The 27,764-nt window shown below is 43.3% G+C and overlaps 1 protein-coding gene across 4 annotated transcripts in view; it reads left to right on the forward strand.

Annotated features, from left to right (window-relative positions):
- Positions 1 to 27,764, forward strand: part of stxbp5l (syntaxin binding protein 5L) — a 234,287-nt gene that overhangs the window by 74,869 nt on the left and 131,654 nt on the right. For all 4 annotated transcript variants that reach the window (XM_045704491.2, XM_014164005.3, XM_082967014.1 and 1 more), the window contains exon 3: positions 19,877 to 19,958. In XM_045704491.2, the coding sequence (XP_045560447.1) occupies positions 19,877 to 19,958 (82 nt within the window). The remainder of the gene's footprint in view (positions 1 to 19,876; positions 19,959 to 27,764) is intronic.

A 27,764-nucleotide genomic window follows, 5' to 3' on the forward strand; every position in this document is an offset into this window, starting at 1 on the left:
ACCCAGGTTTGTCCATCAGACTTCCAGATGGTGAAGCGTGATTCATAATTCTAGAGAACGCGTTTCAACTGCTCCAGCCAACGCTTGGCATTGCACATGGTGATCTTAAGCTTGTGTGCGGCTGCTCGGCCATTGAAACCCATTTTATGTAGCTCCCAACGAACAGTTATTGTGCTGACGTTGCTTCCGAAGGCGGTTTGGAACTCGGTAGTGAGCGTTGCAACTGAGGACAAAGGATTTTTATATGCTACGCGCTTCAGTACTTAGCGGTCCCATTCTGTGAGCTTATGTGGCCTACCACATCAGAAATGTTCCGAACTTACTTGCTGGAAAGGTGGCATCCTATGACGGTGCCGTGATAAAAGTCATTGAGCTCTTCAGTACTGGCAAATCTTATGCCAATGTTTAACTGTGGAGATTGCATGGCTGTGCTGTCGATTTTATACACCTGGCGCCAACAGTTGTGTCTGAATTTGAAGGCGCGTCCACATACTTTTGTATATATAGTGTACTTATGCCTGAATACAGAGTATTACTACTGTATAAATGTATGACACAATTACTACACATTATGCTAGATCTTATTCCAATTGCCTCAATCTTAAACTGAACAGGTGGTAATAGCAGTGATAATAGCTGCGGTGATAGTAGCTTTTTGAGTGCTTCGTCATTTGATTTCATTCACCTTTGATTTCATTCATGCTTCACATGACAAGTGACACGAGCAAGAGCTTTGAACTTTGCCTCACATGAACCAGAGATTATGTTGTGTATTTACGTTTCTATTCAGGCATATTTCTAATCATGTCTTTCTTTATCGTGCAGTAATTGCCAAATTGCATGTCCTGACTGTTAATTGCCTTATTAAGGGTTCTGCACTCTTATTGGCTAGTCTGTTTCATTCTATTACGTCTTCTGTACTGCGGTTGGCTGTGACTAACTAACAGGTTCTAAGCTGATGACAACATTTCAATCCATTTGTCTGTTTTGTTTTATAGAACAGGGCTCCAGCGCTAATCTAGTGCACCAGATTCTAATAACTTGCTGGTTGATGAACTGAATCAGGTCAGTGACAGCAGGTTGGATTGATAACCTACAGGAAGGTGGCTCTCCACGAACAGGGTTGGACTGGAGAGCCCTGGTCTAGAAGCTGCCAGACAGGTGATACCGCATTTTAGTTCACCGCAGCTCGACGTAACAAGTTGAAGTACAGTCAAGTCAATGCATTTATTATTATGTTATGGGCGGTAGGCTATGGTATTGGGTTAGCGCTGTCACTTCTGGATTAAGAGTCTCCCATGATAACTCTGTGAGTGGAATGAATTGAGTATGGATTTTTGTTTATGGAGTTTATGATGATGAAGGCGGGTGGCTGTAGCAGACAGACGCCTCTGACTGTTACCCGGTGTGTGTGTGTGTGTGTGTGTGTGTGTGTGTGTGTGTGTGTGTGTGTGTGTGTGTGTTAGTGTGTATGTGTGTGTGTGTTTCCAGTGTCATTTATGATAATGAAGGTCTCCTCAGCGTGGTAGCCAGGGCACCCAGGCTTGTTTAACATACTATCTGTGGCTACAGCTGCATGGCCAGGCAGAACGCAGTTAGCGCCCACCCTAGCTATCCAGGTTAAGTACCTTGCTCACTCAGCTGTGGAAAAAATGGAACTGTGCCTCACACTCTTTCAAAAAAATGTGTGTGCGTGTCCTTTGTGGTCGAGTCGTTATTGGCAGTGCATGCAAGGCAGTGAACCATGAGACACTGCAGTAAATAGTGCCAGTTCAGACACACACACACTAGAGACCACACCCCAGTCTGTTCAGTCCCACCTGCCTGTGTGTCTGTGTTTTTTGACAGTCAATTTATCTTGCTTGCTTTCCTCTTGGATGGACAGCAAATCCACTTATCTATCACAGGTCCACCCATTTCACACATGACCTCTCTCTCTCTCTCTCTCTATCACACACACACACACACACACATTGTTGCCTGTACAGGAGAGAGAGAGATCTGGGGAGGTGGTAGGCAGTTGACGCGGTGGCTCCTCTGTGCTGTCCAGAATGATTATGGTCTGGCACCTCCGAGTGTGCAGTGGTCCGCATGCAGGCAGTGGGCTGACAGGGGGTACTGAAGAGAAGGGGGAGAGAAGGGTACTGAAGGGAAGAGCACACAACCCCTCCAACTGACTTGTATTTACCTCTGTTTCAAGGACATGGAATGCATACTATAGATGTGCACACCTACACCTACACACTTACGCACGTGCTGTAAGCACACCCACCCAGACAGATACACACACCCTAGTGCATGTAATGCAAACATACAGTCGTCAAGCTGTATACACACACCCATTCACACGCACGCCCTTACCTACTTACCTGAAGTCCCTGTGTGAGACCAGTGTGACAGAGAGACAGCAAGGTGTCCCAGTGGGTCCTCCCACCTGCCACCCCCCCACCCTTTACTTGGCGGGAAAGAGACAGAGATGAGATGAGATGGGGAGGTGGGGAATGAGGGCAGCGTGAACCATGCCTTTTAATGACCCTATTTTTCCTCCAGTTTCCCAGGAAGACAGACCAGTGAGTCTTTTCAGGAAGGACCCAATATAGCGTGACACGTGTGGTAGTGTGTCTGCCAGATCAGGTTTGTTTCTTGCATTTTAACGAGAGAACACAGAAATGTGTTATTTTTCTTCTATTACCGCTGGCTGGACTGCTGCTAAGCAAGCTAGGGGTCTTCAATTGCTCAGTTGGTAGAGCATGGCGCTTGCAATGCCAGGATTGTGGGTTCGATTCCCAGTTAATGCCATTTGGACACATACAATGTTCTCTATGGCTTGTTGTTGACACCTATCTGTCCCTCTCATTGGCTAGAATGGTCCCATCTGATCTAGCCTCCTTCCATCTTTGTGGACATGTACAGTATTTCCATTGTTAGAGCTGTCAATCGACTATCTTGTCAATATAGTAGACCATCTTTGGTAAAATTAACAAATTTGTCAAATATTGATTACAATGTATAGCTTGGAAAAGACTGACCAACCACCCAGCATTGGAGTTATTAGAAAGTATATTTCCCTGCTTTTGAGAGGATACTGTACCTGGAGACTTGCGCTAAGCTAACGATATGCTAAATTCTATCATCTCCAAACTGCACGCAGAGACATAAAAGTGGTATCCATGAGTTCATCTGACTCTGGGTCAGTAGAAACACGACCTAAATCTCGAATTCTCACAGTATCCCTTTAATAAATGATTTGCCTGCAGACAGAACAAATGTGTCAATTTTGCACACGATTCACAGGACTACAGTATGCCAAAACCAGAAGAATATAGGCGGGAGGAGGATAAAAACCTAAATTATGTTCACAAGTCTATCCTCCCTCCCTGCGGTGGCCAAGGACCCTATTTCCTCAGGTCCAGATTACCCAGAATCCCTACCCACTTTAATTTAGGAAGTGCCAGAGCATAATTTCCAGCCTGCCTCTTTCCTGTTAGAACTCTCTCTAGAGCCAATCGACTCCTTTGCCTTTTTGCCAGCTTCTTCTTCTCTGTAAAAAAAAAAAAATACATCTCCCTCTTTTCTCCTCTTCTCCATTTCCCCCTCCAGTGTGCCATCCTACAGGCCTCTTGAAATGAGAGGCTGTCTCCCTCAGCCCTCAGATTGAAGGTGGAAATGGAGGATGGAAATGGAGGGTGGAGGAGGTTGATGAGTCATGGCCTGCTAAGCTGTGTAATGGCTGCCATGCCATCTCTGGTAATTGTAGCCCATCGTGTCCCTTCGTTCCTGGTGTCCGCTGTGACAAGCAGGGTGACAGTGTGCCAGCCTGATCTCTCCACAGATGAGGACACACAGCTGTGGCAGGGCGGAAAGAGGAGGAAGAGAGGAGAGGAGGTGTCGTGTAGTAGGCTCAGTAACAGAAGGACACGATAGGTATAATTAAGTGTACGTTTACTCGGCGAGATTAGCACTCCATCACCACATGCATACTCTTCTTCTACACATCCCGACATCATCTCAGTAGGCACTTCAGTTCTGTATTTAATAGGTATGTTATAATGCACTTGGGTAGTGCAGCAGAACACAACAGGAGGAGAGGGCGAAAGATGAGTGGTGTTCTTTCTCTGAACATGACAATTATTTGGAACAGCCAGGTCCAGTGCACGTTGAACCCTTTACCTTCATTTCATCCCACCCCGTTCTGCTCTTTTCTCGTCCCTCGTTCCCTCTCTCCTTCAGTCCTCTCCTGTCGTGCTCGGCTCGGTAGCCAGGGATCACTGTGCGAGTGGTCATGATCATTTCTCAGTTTGATCCCTTCATCATTAAATGGAGCGTGGCAAACAAACACTGTTAATTACTGTCCCTTCAGCAATAGAGAGGGGGATGAGAGCTTACACCTGCATGATCTGGCCAGCAGATTCCCAGTCCTCCCTGGTCAGGCCAAAACACAGTTAGAAAAGATAATTAAAAGTGATAGGATGCCAGACAGACAGACGGTCGGCTTGGAGGCAGCGGAAACCTGGAGTGGTGGAGCGATGCACTCATCATTGTACTGGGACTCAGTAGCACCTCAAACCAACCTGCTATTCCGTAAGGACACTCCTCGTATACTACAGAATTCCTGGAGCCATGTGAGGATGAAGTTAAATGTTCCAAACATGGAGGAAAATTGTATCGTGTACAACACAAGATTTTGATGTATTGAACTCATCCTGTACATACCAGTCTTAGCCTATGCAGTGGTTCCTAACGTTTTTTGGTTATTGTTCCACCAACTGAATTTTACTCTGCCCAGAGTACCCCTGAAGTACCCCCTCATGTGTATTTTAACATTAGGCCAATGGTCTCATGAGTCTTCTCAAGTACCCCCTGTGGATACATCAAGTGCCCCCAGGGATCCTACTACCCCTGGTTAGGAACCACTGGACTATAGCATAGACGAGGCAAACAGTAGTTTGTGTGCAGGTTTTCAGAGTCCACTCAGATTCGGAGAACTTTGCAGTTGCCTCTCTTTTCCAGTGAGGGGGAAACATGTCCGGCTGTAGTTGTCCTTTAGTCGTTCGGTACAAAGCTCCATGCGTTCTGCTTCCTGCTCTGAATTATTCAAACGACTTTCATCAGAGTTGAGCTCCTCATGAAAACACAGAGGATTTTTATTCTACTTTATGTGTGGAATTCTGAAACACAGCACGAAGAGCATATGAAACATGGAGCATAACGTCTATAATCCATATATTTATCCGTAAACTAACACGACTCCCTGATTGATCATGTTAACTAGGAGACTAGGCAGTTTGATCATCCCAGCATTGGCTCAGAATGTGGTCCTCTGTAGCTCAGTTGGTAGAACATTGCACTGCCGGGATAGTGGGTTCGATTCCCAGGATCACCCGCACGTACAATCTATGCACGCATGACTGTAAGTTGCTTTGGATAAAAGCATCTGCTAAATGGCATATATTTGAATCTTTTTTTGTTATTACCACAGTGTGTGGAAAATAAGGTAGGATAAGCCTTTAGCCCCAGGCAGGGAACGCTAATAAGTAGTGATAATCTTCATAATGAGGGCTACATTAGGCTAAGCCAGGGATATCACACCTCAACATATTACTGATTAACATCCACAGATACAGCCAGGGGCCGTGCACACACACACACACACACACACACACACACACACACACACACACACACACACACACACACACACACACACACACACACACACACACACACACACACACACACACACACACACACACACACACACACACACACACACACAGTTAAACATGTCACACACACACACACACACACACACACACACACACACACACACAGTTAAACATGTCCACACACGTCCACACACACACTCACACACACAGTTAAACATGTCCACACACGTCCACACACACACTCACCAACGCACACACACATAGTCATCTCTGCCAGTTTTCATCCATCTAACAGCTTCATGACGTGTTTTAAAAACATTGCAGTCAGATTTACATGGCACCACGTTCACTGTCTATGTTCTATGTTGACGTATCTCTCCTCCCCCTTTTCACCTCCCCCTCCTCCTCCTCCTCCTCCTCCCCACTTCCTCCTCCCCACCTCCTCCTAGGGGGGAACATACACTAATCCAACAGCGATGGATATCTATTCTACCCGGTGTCAAATCAGCAGTCTGTGGAGCTCCTCGCCTGCCATTATCTCCCCTGTCAGTCACATCTACTGGTAGACACAGCTTCCTCCTGCCTCATGTACTGTGTTGTTGACCACGTTGCAATTTGATTCATTTTGCCAATTATTTGACTTCTCATATACAGTAGTTAATGAGACAAAATAGTTTTGATGAATCTTTGGGCTCATTTCGACATAGATCTGTTAACATTGTCTTGGTTACCAGAAAGCCATGACTATTCAGCAACGACACATATTAAGTCCTGAGTCTGATCCATACTGTCCTTCACACTGTCCTTCTCCAGTGTAGATGAAGATTAAGGAGAACAGGCTGGAGAGGATGACAGGGTTAAAGTAACTAGCAGGCTGGAGATGATGACAGGGTTAAAGTAACTAGCAGGCTGGAGAGGATGACAGGGTTAAAGTAACTAGCAGGCTGGAGATGATGACAGGGTTAAAGTAACTAGCAGGCTGGAGAGGATGACAGGGTTAAAGTAACTAGCAGGCTGGAGATGATGACAGGGTTAAAGTAACTAGCAGGCTGGAGAGGATGACAGGGTTAAAGTAACTAGCAGGCTGGAGAGGATGACAGGGTTAAAGTAACTAGCAGGCTGGAGAGGATGACAGGGTTAAAGTAACTAGCAGGCTGGAGAGGATGACAGGGTTAAAGTAACTAGCAGGCTGGAGATGATGACAGGGTTAAAGTAACTAGCAGGCTGGAGAGGATGACAGGGTTAAAGTAACTAGCAGGCTGGAGATGATGACAGGGTTAAAGTAACTAGCAGGCTGGAGAGGATGACAGGGTTAAAGTAACTAGCAGGCTGGAGAGGATGACAGGGTAAAAGTAACTAGCAGGCTGGAGATGATGACAGGGTTAAAGTAACTAGCAGGCTGGAGAGGATGACAGGGTTAAAGTAACTAGCAGGCTGGAGAGGATGACAGGGTTAAAGTAACTAGCAGGCTGGAGAGGATGACAGGGTTAAAGTAACTAGCAGGCTGGAGATGATGACAGGGTTAAAGTAACTAGCAGGCTGGAGAGGATGACAGGGTTAAAGTAACTAGCAGGCTGGAGAGGATGACAGGGTTAAAGTAACTAGCAGGCTGGAGAGGATGACAGGGTTAAAGTAACTAGCAGGCTGGAGAGGATGACAGGGTTAAAGTAACTAGCAGGCTGGAGAGGATGACAGGGTTAAAGTAACTAGCAGGCTGGAGATGATAACAGGGTTAAAGTAACTAGCAGGCTGGAGATGATAACAGGGTTAAAGTAACTAGCAGGCTGGAGATGATGACAGGGTTAAAGTAACTAGCAGGCTGGAGATGATGACAGGGTTAAAGTAACTAGCAGGCTGGAGATGATGACAGGGTTAAAGTAACTAGCAGGCTGGAGATGATGACAGGGTTAAAGTAACTAGCAGGCTGGAGATGATGACAGGGTTAAAGTAACTAGCAGGCTGGAGATGATGACAGGGTTAAAGTAACTAGCAGGCTGGAGATGATGACAGGGTTAAAGTAACTAGCAGGCTGGAGATGATGACAGGGTTAAAGTAACTAGCAGGCTGGAGATGATGACAGGGTTAAAGTAACTAGCAGGCTGGAGAGGATGACAGGGTTAAAGTAACTAGCAGGCTGGAGATGATGACAGGGTTAAAGTAACTAGCAGGCTGGAGAGGATGACAGGGTTAACATAAATCAGCAGGCTGGTCACTTGGTGAAATGTCACAGCCAGTAATCAGGCTCTGAGCGCCTGTCAAACAGCATCACCAGACAGACAAACAAACAGAAACTGTTTACTTCTGACTAGGGGCCTTCCCTTCCACCACGTACTCCAGATTGCTCTGCAATTTAGCCTGTCGCAAAAATTTTGCTTTTCAATAAAGGAGCCTGCTAGAGTTGAATTAGCAAATGAGAGATTGGAGTGGTGATGTTTAATTGGGTTTTCTGCACTTCTGAGGTAATCATCTTGTTTTGTCATCATCTTGTCTTCGTGATGGATTATGCTAATAACTTGCTGGTCATGGTGGGTTTGGTATTGGAGCAGACGGGAGCTGGCATTGTGGCAAAGACAGACAGACAGACAGACAGACAGACAGACAGACAGACAGACAGACAGACAGACAGACAGACAGACAGACAGACAGACAGACAGACAGACAGACAGACAGACAGACAGACAGACAGACAGACAGACAGACAGACAGACAGACACCAGCTGCTGAACCACCTGATACAATGGTCAATTAATACATGTCATACACCATGCGTGCCCATGCATGTTTGTATTAGTCAGTGTGGCTTTCTAACATCGAAACTATTCCATTCTTCCTGTGGCCCTGGCTATACATCCTACTAATGTAATCGCCTCTGTCTAACCTCTATCTCTCTCTCTCTCTCTCTCTCTCTTCCCCCCCCTCTCTGTTTCTTTCTTCCTCTCTCGCTCTTCCTCCCTCTCTCTCTTTCTCTTCCCCCTCTCTCTCTCTCTCTTTCTTCCTCTCTCCGTGTCTCTCTCTCTTTCGTCTTCTCTCTCTGATCATAGCATGTTTGTGTTAGAGACTGTCGCATCTGAAATCCTGCAGCTGTTGGATTGATTCATGTAAATATCACAAGTTTAGATCGTTTATATAATTTATAGACTTGGTTAAAAAAAGTATGTGCCAGACTGATGTGTCTCTGAATGGAAATCATGTGAATAGATCTGGCAGAGGAGGGGGTGTCGCCATATTCAGAAAGAACAACTTGAATGTTGCTGTGTGTATCACCACCTCTGTCCCCAAGCAATTTGAACGTCTTGTCCTAAATGTGGGTCTTGGTAATAATACCCAACTAAGGTTAAGATTGGGTGATCTTAACCTGGATTGGTTGATGCCAGTATCAGATAGACTGAAATATTTTGTACTGAACATTTTATTTACTCAACTGATATCTGAACCAACGCCCCTCATAGGTACAGTATACTGTACAGCCAATGGAATCTTTGCTAACGAGCTCAGTGACCGTTCTCCCATTGCTTGCATTAGAGATACTAAGCTACCTAAATCGCGTCCATGCGTTATTACAAAGAGACATTTCATCCCTTTTAATGAGCAACATTTTCTGTATGACCTGGTGTTCTACAATTGGGAGGGTCTATCCTCTATCTCTGATTTGGATCAGGCCCTTGAATGTTTTACTCTGTGGCAGATAAGCATGACCCATAGAAGAAATGTAAGGTAAGGAACAGGTCTAACCCATGGTTTCATGAAACAAATGTAGCTTGGGCTAAGGCTAGATTGACTGATTCTAGCTGTGACTGGCAGTCCTTCAGACATTTGAGAAATAGATGTGTTACTCTGGTTAGAAAAGCAAAGTCAACATACCTCTTGAAATGTGTATCTGAGAGTGGTGGAAATCCAGCCAAATTCTTGAGTGGTCAAATCTTTGAAACAATACTTCATCCCCTCATTGCCCCAGCAGGTTATGATAACCTCTGGTCCCATAAAAGACAAAAATGACATTTGAGGTGCTTTTAATAACCATTTTGCCTAAGCTGGCCCCCTATTTGAAAGAATGGTTTCTGAAAATACTTAAAGCTCCACTAGAGGGAGTCCTTTATTCACCTCTAAACAGATAGCAGAGAACGATGCTCTTCCAGGAACTCACTCTTTTTTTAATTTGAACTATTTTAGGTCAATGATGAACCAAATGCCTGGCAAAATGTATGTCAAAAAAATCTATTGGAGCTCATTCGCTTGATCCCTTTCTACTCCATTTTTCTGCCTCCCTCATTGTAGAACCTTTGACCCACATTTTTATTTAACAATTGCTTCTGGTGCTATCCTTAAGATATGGAAGGCAGTGCAGGTCCTCCCCCTTCACAAATGTTGGAATCCTTCTGACCTTGATAACTACTGCCCAATTTCTAATCTATCTTGCCTTGCAAAAATATTAGAATCATTTGCAATCTCTCAGCTAAGAACTTCAAGAACGATATTCTTAATGTTCACCAGTCTGTCTTTACCTGGACATAGCACCGTTTCAGCAGCTACGCCCGTCTTAAATGATGTGTTAAATTGCTGAGATCCTAGGACTCACTGTAATGCTATATTTATAGACCTATTCAAGGGCTTTGATACTGTCGACCATCCCCTACTCATTCAGAGGTTGTCTGAAATGGGCCTCGACCATTTCTGATGGTGTCAAGTTACCTTAGCGTTACTAAAGTTGTCCCGCATGGGTTGATTTTGGGACCTGTCCTCTTCACTAATTATACAGTGCATTCGGAAAGTATTCAGACCCCTTGAGTTTTTCCACATTTTGTTACGTTACAGCCTTACTCTAAAATTGATTGAATTATCGTTTTTCCTCTTCAATCTACACACGATACCCCATAATGACAAAGTGAAAACAGGTTTTTAGAAATATTTGCACCTTTATACATTTTTTTTAAACAGAAATTCCTTATTTACATATGTATTCAGACCCTTTGCTATGAGACTCTAAATTGAGCTCAGGTGCAACCTGTTTCCATTGATCATCCTTGAGATGATTCTACAACTTGATTGGAGTCCACCTGTTGTAAATTAAAGTGATTGGACATGATTTGGAAAGGCACACACCTGACTATTTAATGTCCCACAGTTGACAGTGAATGTCAGAGGAAAAACCAAGCCATGAGGTTGAAGGAATTGTCCATAGAGCTCCGAGACAGGATTGTGTCGAGGCACAGATATGGGGCAGAGTACCAAAAAATGTATGCAACATTGAAGGTCCCCAAGAACACAGTGGCCTCCATAATTCTTAAATGGAAGAAGTTTGGAACCACAAAGAACCTTCCTAGAGCTGGCCGCCTGGCCAAACTGAGCAGTTCCTTGGTCAGGGAGGTGACCATGAACCCAATGGTCCCTCTGACAGAGCTTCTCTGTGGAGATGGGAGAACCTTCCAGAATGACAACCATCTCTGCAGCACTCCACCAATCAGGCTTTTATGGTAGAGTGGCCAGACGGAAGCCACTCAGTAAAAGGCACATGACAGCCTGCTTGGAGTTTGCCAAAAAGCACAAAAAGACTCTCAGACCATGAGAAACAAGATTCTCTGGTCTGATGAAACCAAGATTGAACTCTTTGGCCTGAATGCAAAGCGTCACATCTGGAGGAAACCTGGCATTAATCCCTACGGTGAAGCCTGGTGTTGCAGCATCATGCCGTGAGGGTGTTTTTCAGCGGCAAGGACTGGGAGACTAGTCAGGATCGAGGGAAAGATGAACAGAGCAAAGTACAGCGAGATCTTTGATGAAAACCTGCTCCTCAGACTGGGGAGAAGAGTTGTCTTCCAACTAGACAACGACCTTAAGCACACAGCCAGGAGTAGTGGCTTCGGGACAAGTCTCTGAATGTCCTTGAGTGGCCCAGCCAGAGCCCAGACCTGAACATCTCTGGAGAGACCTGAAAATAGCTGTGCAGTGCCGCTCTCCATCCAACCCGACAGAGCTTGAGAGGATCTGTAAGGAAGAATGGGAGGAACTCCCCAAATACAGGTGTGCCAAGCTGGTAGCGCCATACCCAAGAAGACTGGAGGCTGTAATCACCGCCAAAAGTGGTTCATGTAAATGTTATGTAAATGTAATATATATATATATATATATATATATATACAAAACAGATCTTTTTTTATAAATTAGCAAACATTTCTAAATACCTGTTTTTGCTTTGTAAATCAGCCTTTAGTTTTAATGCCCCCCTCGTTTTCGAATAATTTACAAACTTCATTAAATGTTGAATCCTTGGTGCCAATAGGGCAGTTTAGAACACTGATGAGGGATGAATTCACGAAGGTTTGCACGTGTTTTGGTGGTTTATTTGTGTTTAGATCTGGTGTGTCTGATTCTGCAGTATCCTGTGGTTTCTTTTTTGCTGTTTTGTTGATTAACCACCCATGACTGTATTTGTTTGTGATAGAGACATGCTCGTTGCAGTCATCCATTTTCAGCCCTGTGGCCTTCACCAATTGATATTCCAAGTCAATATTTAATCATTTAAATTAAATTATTTAACACAATACAACAAGTATTTAATAAGGCCTTATTTTGAGGGCCTAGTTTTACTCAATACAGTGGTCTGAAACTCATGTTTTATAAACCTGCAAGTCACATTATGATGGCTTGCGAAATGATGTGTAATTCCTATTAGAATCCAGCCACAGTGTGGATATTCAACATTTTGAATTTGTATTCAGCCACAACCTGCATTAGGAATGACTGTTCAGCCGAACCCCCCCCCAGAATGAGATTAAGCTATGAGACTACCTAAACCATCTAAACTGGAACAACCATTTCGGTAACAGGTGCAATAAGTCCAAGTAACAGATTGGAATAGTTTAGAAAAATGTATGTTATTTATATTTGAGTAGCATAAGATTAATTAATCAATCAAAACATAGATATTGAAACAAATAATTCTAAAAGTCAACCTGCAATAGAGCATGCTGGGAAACATGATAATGATAGGTGTGGTTTTGGTTAAACACTGTTTCTTAACACAAACACTGGGGTTCTTTTAAACCAATGAGTGTTAATTTAACAGCTGAATCAACACTAGAAATGTTACACTGAAAAATCAATACTAGATAAAACTCGGCAATTTGCTGTTTAGCTTTCCCTATCTCTGAGTCACCACTTTCTAACTTTTCTCCTCTTTCTCTCTCTCTCTCTCTGTCTCAGTCTCTCTCTTCCTCAATTCAATTCAAGGGGCTTTATTGCATAGGAAACATATGTTAACGCAAGTGAAGTAGATAATAAACAAAAGTGTAGTAAACAATCTCTCTCTCTCTCTCTCTCTCTCTCTCTCTCTCTCCCTCTCTCTCTCTCCATCTCTATTTTATTTCGGTGAGTCACCTCTTCCTATTCTTACCCCTCTATTTCTATCTCAATATCCCTCTCACTGCCTGCTGAAATCCTATTGACTCATTACACCAAATTAAATAATTCAAGGATAGTTGAAATTTGGTTTAAATTGACTCTACTGGGAGTTATCTTAACCCTCGAGAGACTGATACGCTCCCTGCAGTTAGTGTTGATAACTGAGTTCATTGGGAAGGAGTACTTTTAACTCAATGAAAGGGAAACGTCACGATTTTTCAACGTCATATTCAGCATCTTCAGCATCAGCCCAATATCAACATATGTGAAAATGGTGCGTTTCTATGTTTTGTAGTAAAAAAGACAGAGAAAGATCATTTTCAATGACATCATCAACCAGTTAGCAGACAATTACTAATGCCAAATTCACACGATGAACACCGATGATGTCATTATAAACACCTATCTTCTTCTGTCTTTTTTACAACAAAACATAGAAATGCACCATTTTCACATGTAGATGTTGGGGTGGTGCTGGAGATGAGGAATATGTAGAACATTTTTGAAGTTTCCCTTTAAGAGTAACCAGGGACAGTTAAATATGTAAAAATAATTCCCAGCATGCTCTTGTAACGCGCGGGATATGAACTCCGGTCTCCCAGGGGAGCAACCAATGTCTTAGACCAAGAGGAAATGTCCTTTTGGGCTGAGGGCAGACACTGGTTTTGAAGTTCACAGGCGGGTCTACTTCGTCACGCAACCTTGTCCGACACATTCACCCCCCTTTGACCCCTCCCCCACGAGAGTCCGCAGCACATTTGGCGCCAATGTAACACTCTGGATATGAACCTGTGTCTCCCATGGGAGCAACCACCGTCTTAGAGCGTTAGGCTAACAAGAAAATGCCTTTTGGACTGACCGTGACCGACTCATGTCCACTACACTCTGTTGCAGGTTGATTTTAAAACATTTTTCAAGATCTGTGTTTTCTCTTGTACATTGAATGTTTCTTTTTATCTGATGCTACACAAAGATACGATACATGCAACTAATCCAATCTGGAAGTGGTTGGATTCATAGCAACTGTTAGTGAGATAGTTGTTCCAGTTTGACGTAGGTAGTCTCCATGGACTGTATTGTCTTCCCTACTCTGACAGGTGTTCTGAATGCAAGTTAGGGGTGATGTGAAAGTGCCGGATATCTTCCTGTAAGATGACTTCCAACAGAAATTGGATATCTTATTGCAAAACACCATAATGTGAAACATTCAGAAGTATTCAAATAAGGCTTTTGTAGCATGGGTCATTTAAAGGGGAACAAGGCGCAGCGTGTAGAGTCCTCATATTTCCTTTTAATGAATATACTTTTATACAAAACGACCGACAACAGTTCCGTCAGGTGAACTACACTAAACAGAAAACACCCCCTGTCACGCCCTGCCCTACACTACTATAGAAAATGACATCTTACTGGGGTCAGGACGTGACAGCTTTACACACTTATTACTCAAAGGAAATCAACTGAAAGAAAAATGTACTCTGCTGCAGTTGATTGTTGATTTAAAAACAACACAGAAAAGTGTAAAATGGCAAGGGAGTTGATTAAAAATGATACTGAAATTAGTAAAATGGCAATTGGAGTTCAATTCAAGAAACTCTGAGTTTGATATTTACTCCATTTAGTGTCATTTTAACTCCAAAAATACCAACCTCATGACCAAAATAGTGTTACATTTGACTCCATAGGAGTTGAATTAACTCATGCGATTTCACTATGTGGGTGCTATCTTATTTTTGTATGCATCCACAACCCAGCTATATCTGTACACTAACTGATTCACTAGGAATGGGATCATTTGCTTGGTTTAACAAACTCCTATACTATAAGCTTTTAGTGCCAAGTTGGCACCCGATCAAAACTCAATCTCAACCCCAGTTGGCCAACCTCTCCTATGTCTCTGGGTAGCATACACAAGGGCACAGCCCAGGCTGCTGTGTATTAACAACCATACTGTAAGTGAGTGCATCCCAAATGACACTCTATTGCCTACATAGTGCCCTATAGGCCCTGGTCAACAGTAGTGCACTATATAGGGCATACGGTGCCATTTGGGATACAAGCAGTGCGAGCAGGCTGGCACAGAGGTAATGATCCATCTTAGACAGCAGCAGCCATTCTGGCATCTCCTGTCCTGGCTGTGTGTGTGTCTCTGTAGTGGCTCCCATGCAGTCTGGATCCCATGTGTGTGTTTATCAAACTAATTAAACCAGGACCAATTAACAGGCAACCATGCAGAGAGCACAATTAGACCTAAGACCCATACCATCCATCCTTCTCTCTCCCTTTCATACCATCCCTTCTCTCTCTTTTCCCTTATACCATCCATCCTTCTCTCTCCCTTTCATACCATCCCTTCTCTCTCTTTTCCCTTATACCATCCATCCTTCTCTCTCCCTTTCATACCATCCCTTCTCTCTCTTTTCCCTTATACCATCCATCCTTCTCTCTCCCTTTCATACCATCCCTTCTCTCTCTTTTCCCTTATACCATCCATCCTTCTCTCTCCCTTTCATACCATCCCTTCTCTCTCTTTTCCTTCATACCATCCCTTCTCTCTCTTTTCCCTCGTACCCTCCCTTCTCTCTCTTTTCCCTCGTACCCTCCCTTCTCTCTCTTTTCCCTCGTACCCTCCCTTCTCTCTCTTTTCCCTCGTACCCTCCCTTCTCTCTCTTTTCCCTCGTACCCTCCCTTCTCTCTCTTTTCCCTCGTACCCTCCCTTCTCTCTCTTTTCCCTCGTACCCTCCCTTCTCTCTCTTTTCCCTCGTACCATCCCTTCTCTCTCTTTTCTCCTTTCATTCCCTCCCTCTTCTCTTCTCCTCCTTCATAAAACTAAATACAGACCCCTTGGCATGGTGTCGCTGGTTGGAGCAACAGTCCCAGAATGTTTTCATGAGTTGTGTTTCTTATGTCATTGTTCCGAGTTTTGTCACACCTTTCAGTGGCATGTAACATGTTCAGTGGCTGTCCAGTCATTACGGAGAGAGGGAGACTGGAGGGAAAGAAGGATGAGTGGTAGACGGGGCGCCAGGGAAAGAGGGATGAGAAGAATGAGTTTACGGTCCCCCCTCGCTTGTCACCCCCTTCTCCCTCATCAACCACCTCCTCCCTCCTGGGGAACGAATGGGAAATGGTACGGTCACGGATTGTTAATTCTGCCGGTCCCCCGCCGCCCACGAGCCCTGCTCAGCCGAACCCCCCCCCACCCCCCCCCACCCATTCCCCGCACAGCACAGCACGCCTGTCTGCATGCCTTGCACGCTCCCTCACTGGTGATAATGTGCATGGAGAATACACATGGAGGGAGCATAGAGGCTGACACAGCTAGACACACAGTGAGTTTCAAAGGTAGGCATACACACACACACACACACACACACAAAAGAGGCCATTCTTGCTAATGTTCTTGAAATGGGCTTGTATAAAGGCTTTTGGGATTGTGATTACCTGCAGTATTGATTTTGATTAGAAGTGCCTCCCTAACTAGAGAGAAAAAAGAGATGCCCAGCCAATCTCAATTCAAGTGGACAGCCACAGCTGTACTTAACATATTGGCTGGGCCTGGAAACAGATCTTTCGCCATCTACTCTTCCTCCTCTGAACATGGAAGGCCCTGTCCACTCAATTTTACTCCGAATTGCTCAACGTTGTTGCCGTGGTGTTAGCCATAGCATGTATTAGGTATTGACCTGCTGTTTGACAAGCACAGTGCCTACATGTTTAGCTGTTTTATATCACACTGTTTATCATGTCTGGGACTAAAATTAGAGGTCCCATGACCTTGTCCTTGTCGTGTGTGTGTGTGTGTGTGTGTGTGTGTGTGTGTGTGTGTGTGTGTGTGTGTGTGTGTGTGTGTGTGTGTGTGTGTGTGTGTGTGTGTGTGTGTGGCTGGCAGTGCCACCCCGGGTCGGCTGCCCACCGGAAAAACCGGCGCGACGTAGGCACACCTCCTGCTGGTCCACAGATGTAGTGCCCTGTCCTTACCACCTGGTGCTCGCCTCTGTCCCCTTATGTAGTCAACCAGAACCCTGTCTCTACAGCCACACACCTCTGTTCTACTGCAGATGGAGAGCAGGGCATCAAACATACTGTACTGGCTGAACACTGGTTGGGTTGGCATCGTTCATTAGTGTGTGTATGAGGGGGGGGGGGTTTGTGTAGAAACAAACATAATCAAATAGCACTTTGGTTTCCACTGGGATGTGGGAAATTGTTTTTGGCTATCATTTGCTTTGCTTTGAGATATAATTGTTCTGGAGATATAATTGCTCTGGAGATATGATTCTTATAGAGATATAAATGTTATGTCCACCCCCACCGCTAAATAGGGAATAGGGCGCAATTTGGGATGCAGGCCACTGTGTGTCTCAAAGTGACCTGATATCCTCTCTTGGGGTCCCTTCATTACTCCATCCCTCAGGCATGTTCTTTTTAACACAGAGAGAGAGAACTTCCACAACAATAACAACCCACTGGGCAAAAACTGAGTGAATCATCATTAAAAAAAATATACAATTGTGATGACGTTGAATCAATGTGGAAAACTGATTGGATTTGCAAAAAGTCATCAACATAAGGGAATTTTGTCTTTTTTTCACCCAACTTTGAACCTAAATCCCCCAAAAACGTGTTCGTTTCACGTTGAATTCACGTTAGTTGAAAACTCAAACCAAATGTAAGTCAAAACTAAACGTTGAACTGAAATCCGTGCCCAGTAAGAAAGCTGCCCCCACCCCCCCCCCACACACACACACACACACACACACACACACACACACACACACACACACACACACACACACACACACACACACACACACACACACACACACACACACTCCACCCTCCGTTTCTCCAATCATATGACTCGTTGTTTAAGAGAGGCTACTCTGGAAGGTTAGGCATATTATCTGGGGAAAGAGATGACAGAATGGGTGTAAGTGTGGCTTTACAAGACTACTAATGTACTTGATTCACTTCACTCCGGAATTCAGTGTTAATAAAGGAATGTTACTGACCTAGAGAGTTCATTTCATTCCATATTTTATTACACCTAACCAGGAGAAATAATGTTTTCAGTGTCCTGCCCTGCAGCCTACGACTGTTATATCATTTCTAAATATTCAGCTGTTCCAGTGGCGGTCAGTGCTGTTTCAGATGAGGGAGGACAATATTTTTTTTAATGAGCATGTCCTTATTTCTACTACAGCCTATTGGATGACTGTCATTCATATTCCGCTCTCCCTGCTCAGAGTAACGTCGATAGGTTTAGGCTACTACATGATTCTCTAATTTTCCCTGTACCCATCATGAGGTTGCTACAACCTAGTCTATGAATGAAAGTTTAGAACGTAGGCGCACACAGGTCGGGAGAAAACTTAGAGTAATAAAGGTGGCAGACAGTGACACATTTAATACCGCCTTGCACACTCTTGCCTGCACACTCTTTCATAGCAGCCACATACAAACAGCATGATCACTTTGCTCGTATAATTCCTATTCGCATCTATATGCTCTCCTCGTCTCACCTTTTCCCTTCGCTTGTGGACTTCAGTGCACAACACATCAGCTGTCTGTGACCAGGAAAAAATCTTTCCAAGCCAAACCTTCATATCATAACCAATAACCGCTACAAACAGCCTACATTGTTGTGGTCACCATATTAGCTAACGTCATACTCAACATAGCTACTAGAAATAACGCGTTAGTAAACTCGCTACAATCATGCAGTGCAGTGTACAGTCAGCAAGCATTTACACCGGCGGGCCACAGTTGCGATAAATTCATAAAACTAAAAGCTTACCTTGACTTGTAAGAGTTACGGTGTTGGATAGCCATAGCCATCTAGCTAAAATAGCATCTCTCTCTGTTTCAGCCGGGTGTTTGAGTAGGCTAAACTAGCTAGCTGCATTTGCTAGCTCAGTGAAAGTGAAAAGAATATAACAAAATATAGCTAGCTCTCTCTCTCTTGCTTCTCCTTTATTTTTGAAGAAATTAATTTGTTCAAAATGGTTCAACTATTGTCTTTCTCTCTCTTTGAGTCAACAACTCACCACATTTGATGCACGGCCATTCAAGCTAGCTGTAGCTTATCCTTTCAGTATTAGATTGATTTTCTTATCCTTTGATTGGGTGGACAACATTTCAGTTCATGCTGCCAGACCTCTCATAGGTAAGAGGACGTCCTCCGGAAGTTGTCATAATTACGGTGTAATTCTATGGAAGGGGGTGAGAACCATGAGCCTCCTAGGATTTATATTGAAGTCAATGTACCAAGAGAAGAACGGAAACTAGCTGTCCTCCGGCTACACCATTGTGCTACCCTACAGAGTGCTGTTGAGGCTACTGTAGACCTTCATTGCAAAACAATTATTTGGTGACGTGAATATATTTAGTATAGTTTTATCTAAAAAGGGTAACTTTTTAAACGTTTCACTGTTTTTATTTTTATTGAATTCACTGAGGAGGAGGGTCCTCCCCTTCCTCCTCTGAGGAGTCTCCACTGGTTCGTTCAGTGTTTTTCATGTTTTATCCTGCTCATACAGTCGGTGCTAGAGATGGTCCTGTCCTATGCCAATGCATCCTGCTGTGTGTGTGTATTTTTCTGTGTCTGCCAATGCGTGCATGTGTGTGTGTGTGTGTGTGTGTGTGTGTGTGTGTGTGTGTGTGTGTGTGTGTGTGTGTGTGTGTGTGTGTGTGTGTGTGTGTGTGTGTGTGTGTGTGTGCAAACGTGTGTGTGTGCGCTAGACATTGTCCTGTGCTATGCCAATGCATTCTACTTCCTGGTTATTTCCTTGACTCTGTGATGTCATCAGCCTGGGACGGCCTGGTGTGGACTGCTATAGCCAGCATGAAAGTGGAGCCGCTGTCCTCCAGCTACAGTTCCTCATCAACGAGGTAAGACTAATTATATTCTATTCAAGGTAAGATTCCCTCCCTGGTACCTTCATATAACAATCTTCTCAGTAGTCTACAAGCAGTGTTTCCCATTTCCAGTCCTCGAGTATCCCCAACAGCACACATTTATGTTGTTACCCTGGACAAACTCACCCGATTCAACTCATTGAGGGCTTGATGATTAGTTGACACGTTGATTCAGGTGTGCTTGTCCTGGTCTACAACAAAAATGGGAAACACTGGTCGACAGGTCTCTTCTCCTTGCCTCTCATCTGAAAATATAGTATGGGTGAAGGCAATATGGCCAACAAACATGAAGTGCATCTCCAGTTCACCCATCTGAGAACACATCATCTGTAATAGAAGCTAAGAGTTCTACCATTCCTCTTCATACTTTGAATTTAGCTCTGTTCTAAATCTTGTTCTGGGCAGATACATTCACAGTTCACAGACTCACTATTGATTTCAAACCTTGACTCGACACTCTTTTAGGATGGTTATGACTAATGGTAGCACTGTTATTTAGCAACTATGAGGGGTGTAGAGCAGGGGAGATGGATGGGTGGATGGGTGGTGGGAGATGGGGGATATGGAGGGGGGTTTGGTGGGAGAAGATGGGGCTTTATGAGGGGTGGGTGGGTGGGGAGGGAGATGGGGTTTGTGGACGGGTGGAGAGGTAGATGGGTGGGGGAGATGGGAGGGGTGGATGAGTGGGGCGAGATGGAGGGTCCTGCGGAGAGGAAGGCTGCTGGAACATGGCTGTCATTGGCTATGACCTCTTGACATCTCTCCTCTCTCAACCCACACACTCTCGCTCCAACAAGATCTCATCGTTTCCCTTCCAAATTCGACGTATTGTGGGATGAACGTCTGTTTTTGACACATTAATTCTGCGCAGTTACAGGGTTAATTCCGCGTGGTTACAGGGTTAAAACAGAAAAAAGAACTGAAAGGCTAACAGTTTAGGCATTCATTCTTAAAACAAAATAAAACAAAATAAATTCTTAAAACAAAATAATTAAAAAACAACTGGCTATTACCATCAAGTATTCTCACGGCGAGCTAGAGCATTTTGAACTGTGGTGGCTCAGTGGTCTGAGCAGCAGACTTCGACTACGAGCATCACGAGTTCGTCTCCCTCCACTCACTGTCACTTTCCGTAATACGCCCCCCTTAGTAATTGGGTGTGTGTGTGTGGTGGGGTGGGGGGGTAAGCACAGCTGCAGCAGTGTAGTAGTTCTTCATGTGTGTGAGGGGGTGGCTAATTACTGTGACAAGAAGGAAGGAAGGGGGTCATTAATGTCTTTATCCTGTGTGGAGGGAGAGTGTGATATAGGAAAGAGAGGGGAGAGGTACAGAGAGGGAAAGGAGAGAAAGACAGGGAGAGAGAGAGTGGAGAGATATTGATAGATGTTAGAGTTGGCTCTTTTCATACCCATTCATGTGAAGCAAGAAGCATATTTTCCCTTCAGAATGTGGATAATATAATCACTATGTGTAGTGTAGGGATGTGCGTGGTTATTTGAATATTCAAATATCCAAAACAGACATTAGTATTCAAATACTTGTGAGTATTTGTTTTTGTGAGGAAGAAAATATGAATTTTAGGCATATTCTACCACTGAAATGTATTTTTCTAAATGAAATTAAAATATCCATGTGACATTGTTTCACACAAGGATATCATGACATGTCAAATTATTAATTTAATAAAACAACAAACTTCTCAATGTAGTGTTTATCACTTGCACTCCATGAAAAGCCCATAAAAAGGCCAGTAGCCGACCCGTACGTGTGTAGCTTGTTGTTTATGTTGGCCAAACAAAGCAGCAGTAGTGAGTGGAGTGAGAGTTCACAAAATATGGAATAAAAGGACGGAATTAAAAGTTAGTGAAATAAAAAGGATTAGGCTACATCGAGCAACCAACGGGTTAGACGACTCAACTCAACTCCACGATTTACGAGCTACAGTCTGCCCACACTAGTCGCCGCTCAACTCCACCGCCAATCGTAGAGTTGAGTTTAATAGGCTACCAACAGATAGGCTGTTGTTTTATCTGAATGGGGTTGGGGAGAAAGTGCAGCATGTGGCCTCAAAGCCTAGCTAGTTTGGCAATAGAGCTCCAGCCTCTCTCCCTTACACAGCAGTGATCAGATTAAAAACGTATGTAACAAAAAAAACACAAGTATTTCGAATATCCGTCAAATATTAATGATGCTAATCGAATAGTGAAATTATTTCAAACCCCCATAGTTTAGTGTACTGATGAAAACACAACTATCGAAAGCAGAGCAGAATGTTTTATTCAAAACCAATGTAAAAAAATTCTGATGTACTGTATACTCCACACATCAAATCAATGTCTGATAATCACATTTTCTCGTATGTATATACTAGTTCCACACATGTAATACTGTGTACCGTACATTGACACAGACATGTACACAAATACAGTGCTTTAGAAAGTATTCATACCCCTTGACTTATTAAACATGTTGTGTTACAGCCTGAATTCAAAATGGATTGAATATATGTTTTCTCTCACCCATCTACACACAATACCCCATGATGACAAGTTGAAAACACAGAAATATCTCATTTAAATACAGAAATATGTCACGTCCTGACCAGTAAAGGGCTTATTTGTTATTGTAGTTTGGTCAGGACGTGGCAGGGGGTATTTGTTTAGAGTGTTTAGGGGTTTGTTATATTATGTGTTTATGTAGAAGGGGTATTTGTTTAGAGTGTTTCGGGGTTTATTGGGCTATGTGTTTATGTAGAAGGGGTGTTGGTTTAGAGTGTACCGGGGTTTTAGGTTTAGGTTCTAGGTTAGTGTATTCTATGTTAGTTCTAGGTTGTTTACGTCTATGTTCAGTTTATTGATTTGACCTTCAATTGGAGGCAGCTGTTCCTCGTTGCCTCTGATTGAAGGTCCTATGTATAGGGGTTGTTTTGTATGGGGGTATTGTGGGTAGTTGTAGTTGCATAGCTTTGTGTTTAGCCTGCATCCTGTTCATTCGTACGTTTTCTTGTTTTAGTGTTCAATAAAAGTGAAATATGAGCACTCAACCCGCTGCACCTTGGTCCATTACCTACGAAAGACGTGACAAAATATCTAATTTACATAAGTATTCACACCCCTGGGTCAATACATGTTAGAATTAGCTTTGGCGCGATTACAGCTGTGAGTCTTTAAAAGCTTTGCACACCTGGATTGTACAATATTTTTTTTAACTCTTCAAGTTTTGTCAAGTTGGTTGTTGATCATTGCTAGACAGCCATTTTCATGTCTTGCCATAGATTCTCAAGTCAATTTAAGTCAAAACTGTAACTAGGCCACTCAGGAACATTGAATGTCATCTTGGTAAGCAACTCCAGTGTATATTTGGCCAGGTGTTTTAGGCTATTGTTCTGCTGAAAGGTGAACTTGTCTCCCATAGTCTGTTGGAAAGCAGACAGAGACAGGTTTTCCTATAGGATTTTGCCTGTGCTTAGCTCTATTCCTGTAACGGTTGTCGTATAGAGGGGACCAAGGTGCAGCGTGTTGAGTGCTCATAATTACTGTTTATTTAAACTCAGAACACTAAAGAAAATAACAAAGAGAAAACGATCAGCTAACAGTTCTGTCAGGTACTGAAGACTACACAGAACACAACTAAACAGAATACAACTGCCCACAAACACACTAGAAAAAACCCCAACATAAATATGATCTCCAATTAGAGAGAACGCGAACCAGCTGCCTCTAATTGGAGATCATCCAAAAAACCTCCAACATAAAAATAGAATACTAGAACAAAACATAGATATAGAAAACATAGACTAAACACCCCTTGTCATGCCCTGACCTACTCTACTATAGAAAATGACGTCTTACTAGGGTCAGGACGTGACAATTCCATTTATTTTCATCCCCAAAAAACTCACTTGTCCTTGCCAATGACAAGCACACCCATAACATGATGCAGCCACCACAATGCTTGAAAATATTAAGAGTGGTACTCATTGATGTGCTGTGTTGGATTCGCCCCAAACATAACGCTTTGTATTCCGGACATAAAGTACATTTTCTGCCACATTTTTTGAAGTTTTACTTAAGTGCCTTATTGCAAACAGGATGCATGTTTTGGAATATTTACATTTTAGTCATTTAGCAGACGCTCTTATCCAGAGCTACTTACAGTAGTGAGTGCATACATTTCATACATTTCTTTTCATGCATTTTTTTTGTTGTTGTACTGGCCCCCCGTGGGAATCAAACCCACAACCCTGGCGTTGCACACACCATGCTGGCGTTGCAAACACCATGCTCTACCAACTGAGCCACAGGGAAGACCATTTGTATTCTGTACAGGCTTCCTTCGTTTAACTATGTCATTTAGGATAGTATTGTAGAGTAACTACAATGTTGTTGATCCATCCTCCGTTTTCTGCTATAATAGCCATTAAACTCTAACTGTTATAAAGTCACTATTGGCCTCATGGTGAAATACCCTGAGTGGTTTCTGGATGTCTGTATCTTTGTAGTTACTGGGTGTGTTGATACACCATCCAAAGTGTAATACATAACTTCACCATGTTGAAAGGGATTTTCAATGTATGCTTTTTCCTCCCCATCTACCAATAGGTGCATTTCTTTGTGAGGCATTGAAAAAACCTTCCTTGTCTTTGTGGTTGGACCTGTGTTTGAGATTCGTTGCTCAACTGAAGGACCTTACAGATAATTGAATGTGTAGGGTACAGAGATGAGGTAGTCATTCAAAAATGATGTTAGACACAATTATTATTAGACACAAGTCCATGCAACTTATTAGGTGACTTGTTAAGCACATGTGTACTCCTGAACTTAGGCTTGCCATAACAAAGGGGTTGAATACTTATTGACTCAAGACATTTCAGCTTTTCATTTTTTTATTAATTTGTAGACATTTCTAAAAACATATTTCCACTTTGACATTATGGGGTATTGTGTGTAGGCTAGTGACACAAAATCTAAATGTAATCCATTTTAAATTCAGGCTGTAACACAACAAAATGTGGAAAAGGTCAAGGGGTGTGAATATTTTCTGAAGGCACTGTACCTGTTGACACAGACATGTACACAAATACAGGATATGGACTTTAATTTTCTCTGTCTCTCTCGGACTCAAACTCTCACACTGCGCTCTTGTGTGGCTCAGTTGGCAGAGCATGGCGCTTGCGACGCCAGTATTGTGGGTTCGATTCCTGGGGCCAAGCATACTTCAAATATATGCACAAGTTGCTTTGGATAAAAGCATCTGCTAAATGGCTTATATTATTATATTCTACGCTCACAGGGAAAAACACTGACCTCTCTTATCCTCCAGTGACTCACAGCACTGATCTTGACACAGTTCTGATGACTCTGATGCGGTGGTGTGTGGGTTGTCTAGTATGGAATACTGATGTTAGACACACATACAGCCCAGCTAGCAGCCCCTTGACATTCAACAGGCTGATTAGCTGCTGGGGCCCTGGAGGGCCACTCCTGACCTGCATGCCTCTGCCTCCCTCACACACCCAGTCAATAATAAGCCTCTGGTTAATGAGAGCCCAGCTACTTTACATTCAAATACAGCTCTCAGCAAACACAGACACTGGGTCATGGTACTTGGGGATGCTGTATTGTTGGTGTGGTGGACCAACATGGATATTATTTTCACTCTTTATTAATATGCCCATGCCCTTGTTATTGCCCTGATTTTGTTGCATGCCAGAGCCCTGCTGTCATTCACCTCTTCTGTCATTCACCTCTGCTGTCATTCAGCTTTGCATTGGGTCACCTCTCATAATTATAGCCACAGTGTCCCTGTTCAGGTTTGATCCCATAAAGCTGGACTTATTCACTCCAGAGGACAAAGGCTTGCTCTTTATGTCAGAGTGCGACTAAAGGCTAATTAGATTGTTTGTTTGCTAATGTGAATGATTTGTTCCATGAATTATACATCTGATTAGTAAATGGGCTCGGCGGATCAGAGGGCCCTCTGTAGCTCAGTTGGTAAAGCATAGCGTTTCCTACGCCACGATAGTGATTTTGATTCCCATGATCACCCATATGTGAAGTGCATGACTGAAGTTGCTTTGGATAAAAGTGTCTGCTAAATGGCATATATTATTAGAATAGTTCTTTTTAATATGGATAGTACTGTAAGAGAGGTTGTCAGGGCATCTGTAGACCAGACTGTTGGGTTTCAGGGGGAGCTGGAGCAGAGTAGAGTGCTCTAGAGGACACAAGTGAAGCAGAGCATCCAGGTAAACAGCCACCTGGGGAGATCAAGGATATTAACTTCTGACCAGGAAATAATGACATTTTAGAGGAGCAGAACAGGCATTATATGGATGAATGTGCAAACAGCTAATGGCTGACAGTTTTATGGCTTGGTTTTACCTGAACACATACAAATGCAGTCCTCTCTAACAATGTGGTGTAAATAAATGAGGTGAGTGCTATTTATGACTTTACACAGTATCTCTGAACCTATGGTTCATTAATTGCTGCTCTCCTCCCCTTTATCCCCCCCCCCCTTGCAACTCATAGCATCCTCGTTTCGTTCCTGCGCTCTGTTGCATGTCTTTGAAGAAAGGCGACAGAGAGCATGTTTCTGTAAACACAATAAGCGCGCTGTTTTTCCTTTCTGTCTACTAGCCTGGGTGACAGGATCGTGATTGACAAGCGCACACAAAGGATTGCTAGACACAGAGGAAGTTTGAGAGCGAACAATTGAGGACAGAAAGAGCGAGAGAGGTGTATACGTATAGATTGTATTTGGATTACTTAGATTCGTTCTGACATTTCAAGATTATATGTTTTTTATTTATACTTTCTTATTATTTGTGTACTTGTTTGACATTTTACTGCACTGTTAGGAGCTAGTAACATAAGCATTTTTCTGCACCCACTATAACATCTGCTAAACTTTGATTTGGTTTTGATTTGATTTGATTGTGAGAGTGAGAGAACGTGAGAGAGTGAGAAGAACGTGAGAGAGGCAGTGAAGCAAACAGAATGAAGGGCGATATCAGATCTCTTAATCTCCTGAAGGTGCTAGCTAATCATCGCTGTGTACTCCATCAGTCAAATTTGACATGGATTAGTTGAGCATATCCAAGTTAATGCTATTAGCCAGCCAACAAAACCAGAGCTCACTGAAACAGGATAAGAGTTCACTGACACCAAAACAGACAGAGGGTGGAAAAACACAAGCAATTATATCGTTCATTATTTTCCAGGCTGCTTAATTATTTTGTGGAGATTAATTTATTGTGGTTCATACCAACCTCCTATCCCTCATATGCTAATATGGTGTTATGAAGTAGCTGCCATGTTTTTAACTGAGATGGAGGAGGAACCAGGAAGATACACAGCAAGGTTTGAGCTCTCACATTTAAAGGGATATTACAGGATTTTGGCAATGGGGCCCCTTGATCTACTTCTCCTGAGTCAGATGAACTCGTGGATATCATTATGTGTCTGTGTCCGGTATGAAGGAAGTTGGAGGTAGTTTCCTGAGACGATACTAACTAGCGTTAGCGTAATGACTGGAAGTCTATGGGTATCTGCTGCTTTCTAAGAGTATACTGCTTAGTTAGAAGAACACTTTCACTTAGCTCCAAAATGTTAAAATCATTGGTATTCCAAACCAGAGCACCTCAAACTAGCGCTTCAGCTAATTGGGTAGAACATGATGTACCTGACATTGAAAACAGGGAGATATACATGCATATAGAAGACGCACACACACACACACACACACACACACACACACACACACACACACACACAC

The sequence above is a fragment of the Salmo salar genome, chromosome 21 (assembly GCF_965601325.2).
Source record: "Salmo salar chromosome 21, fSalSal1, whole genome shotgun sequence".
Classification (NCBI taxonomy): Eukaryota; Metazoa; Chordata; class Actinopteri; order Salmoniformes; family Salmonidae; genus Salmo; species Salmo salar.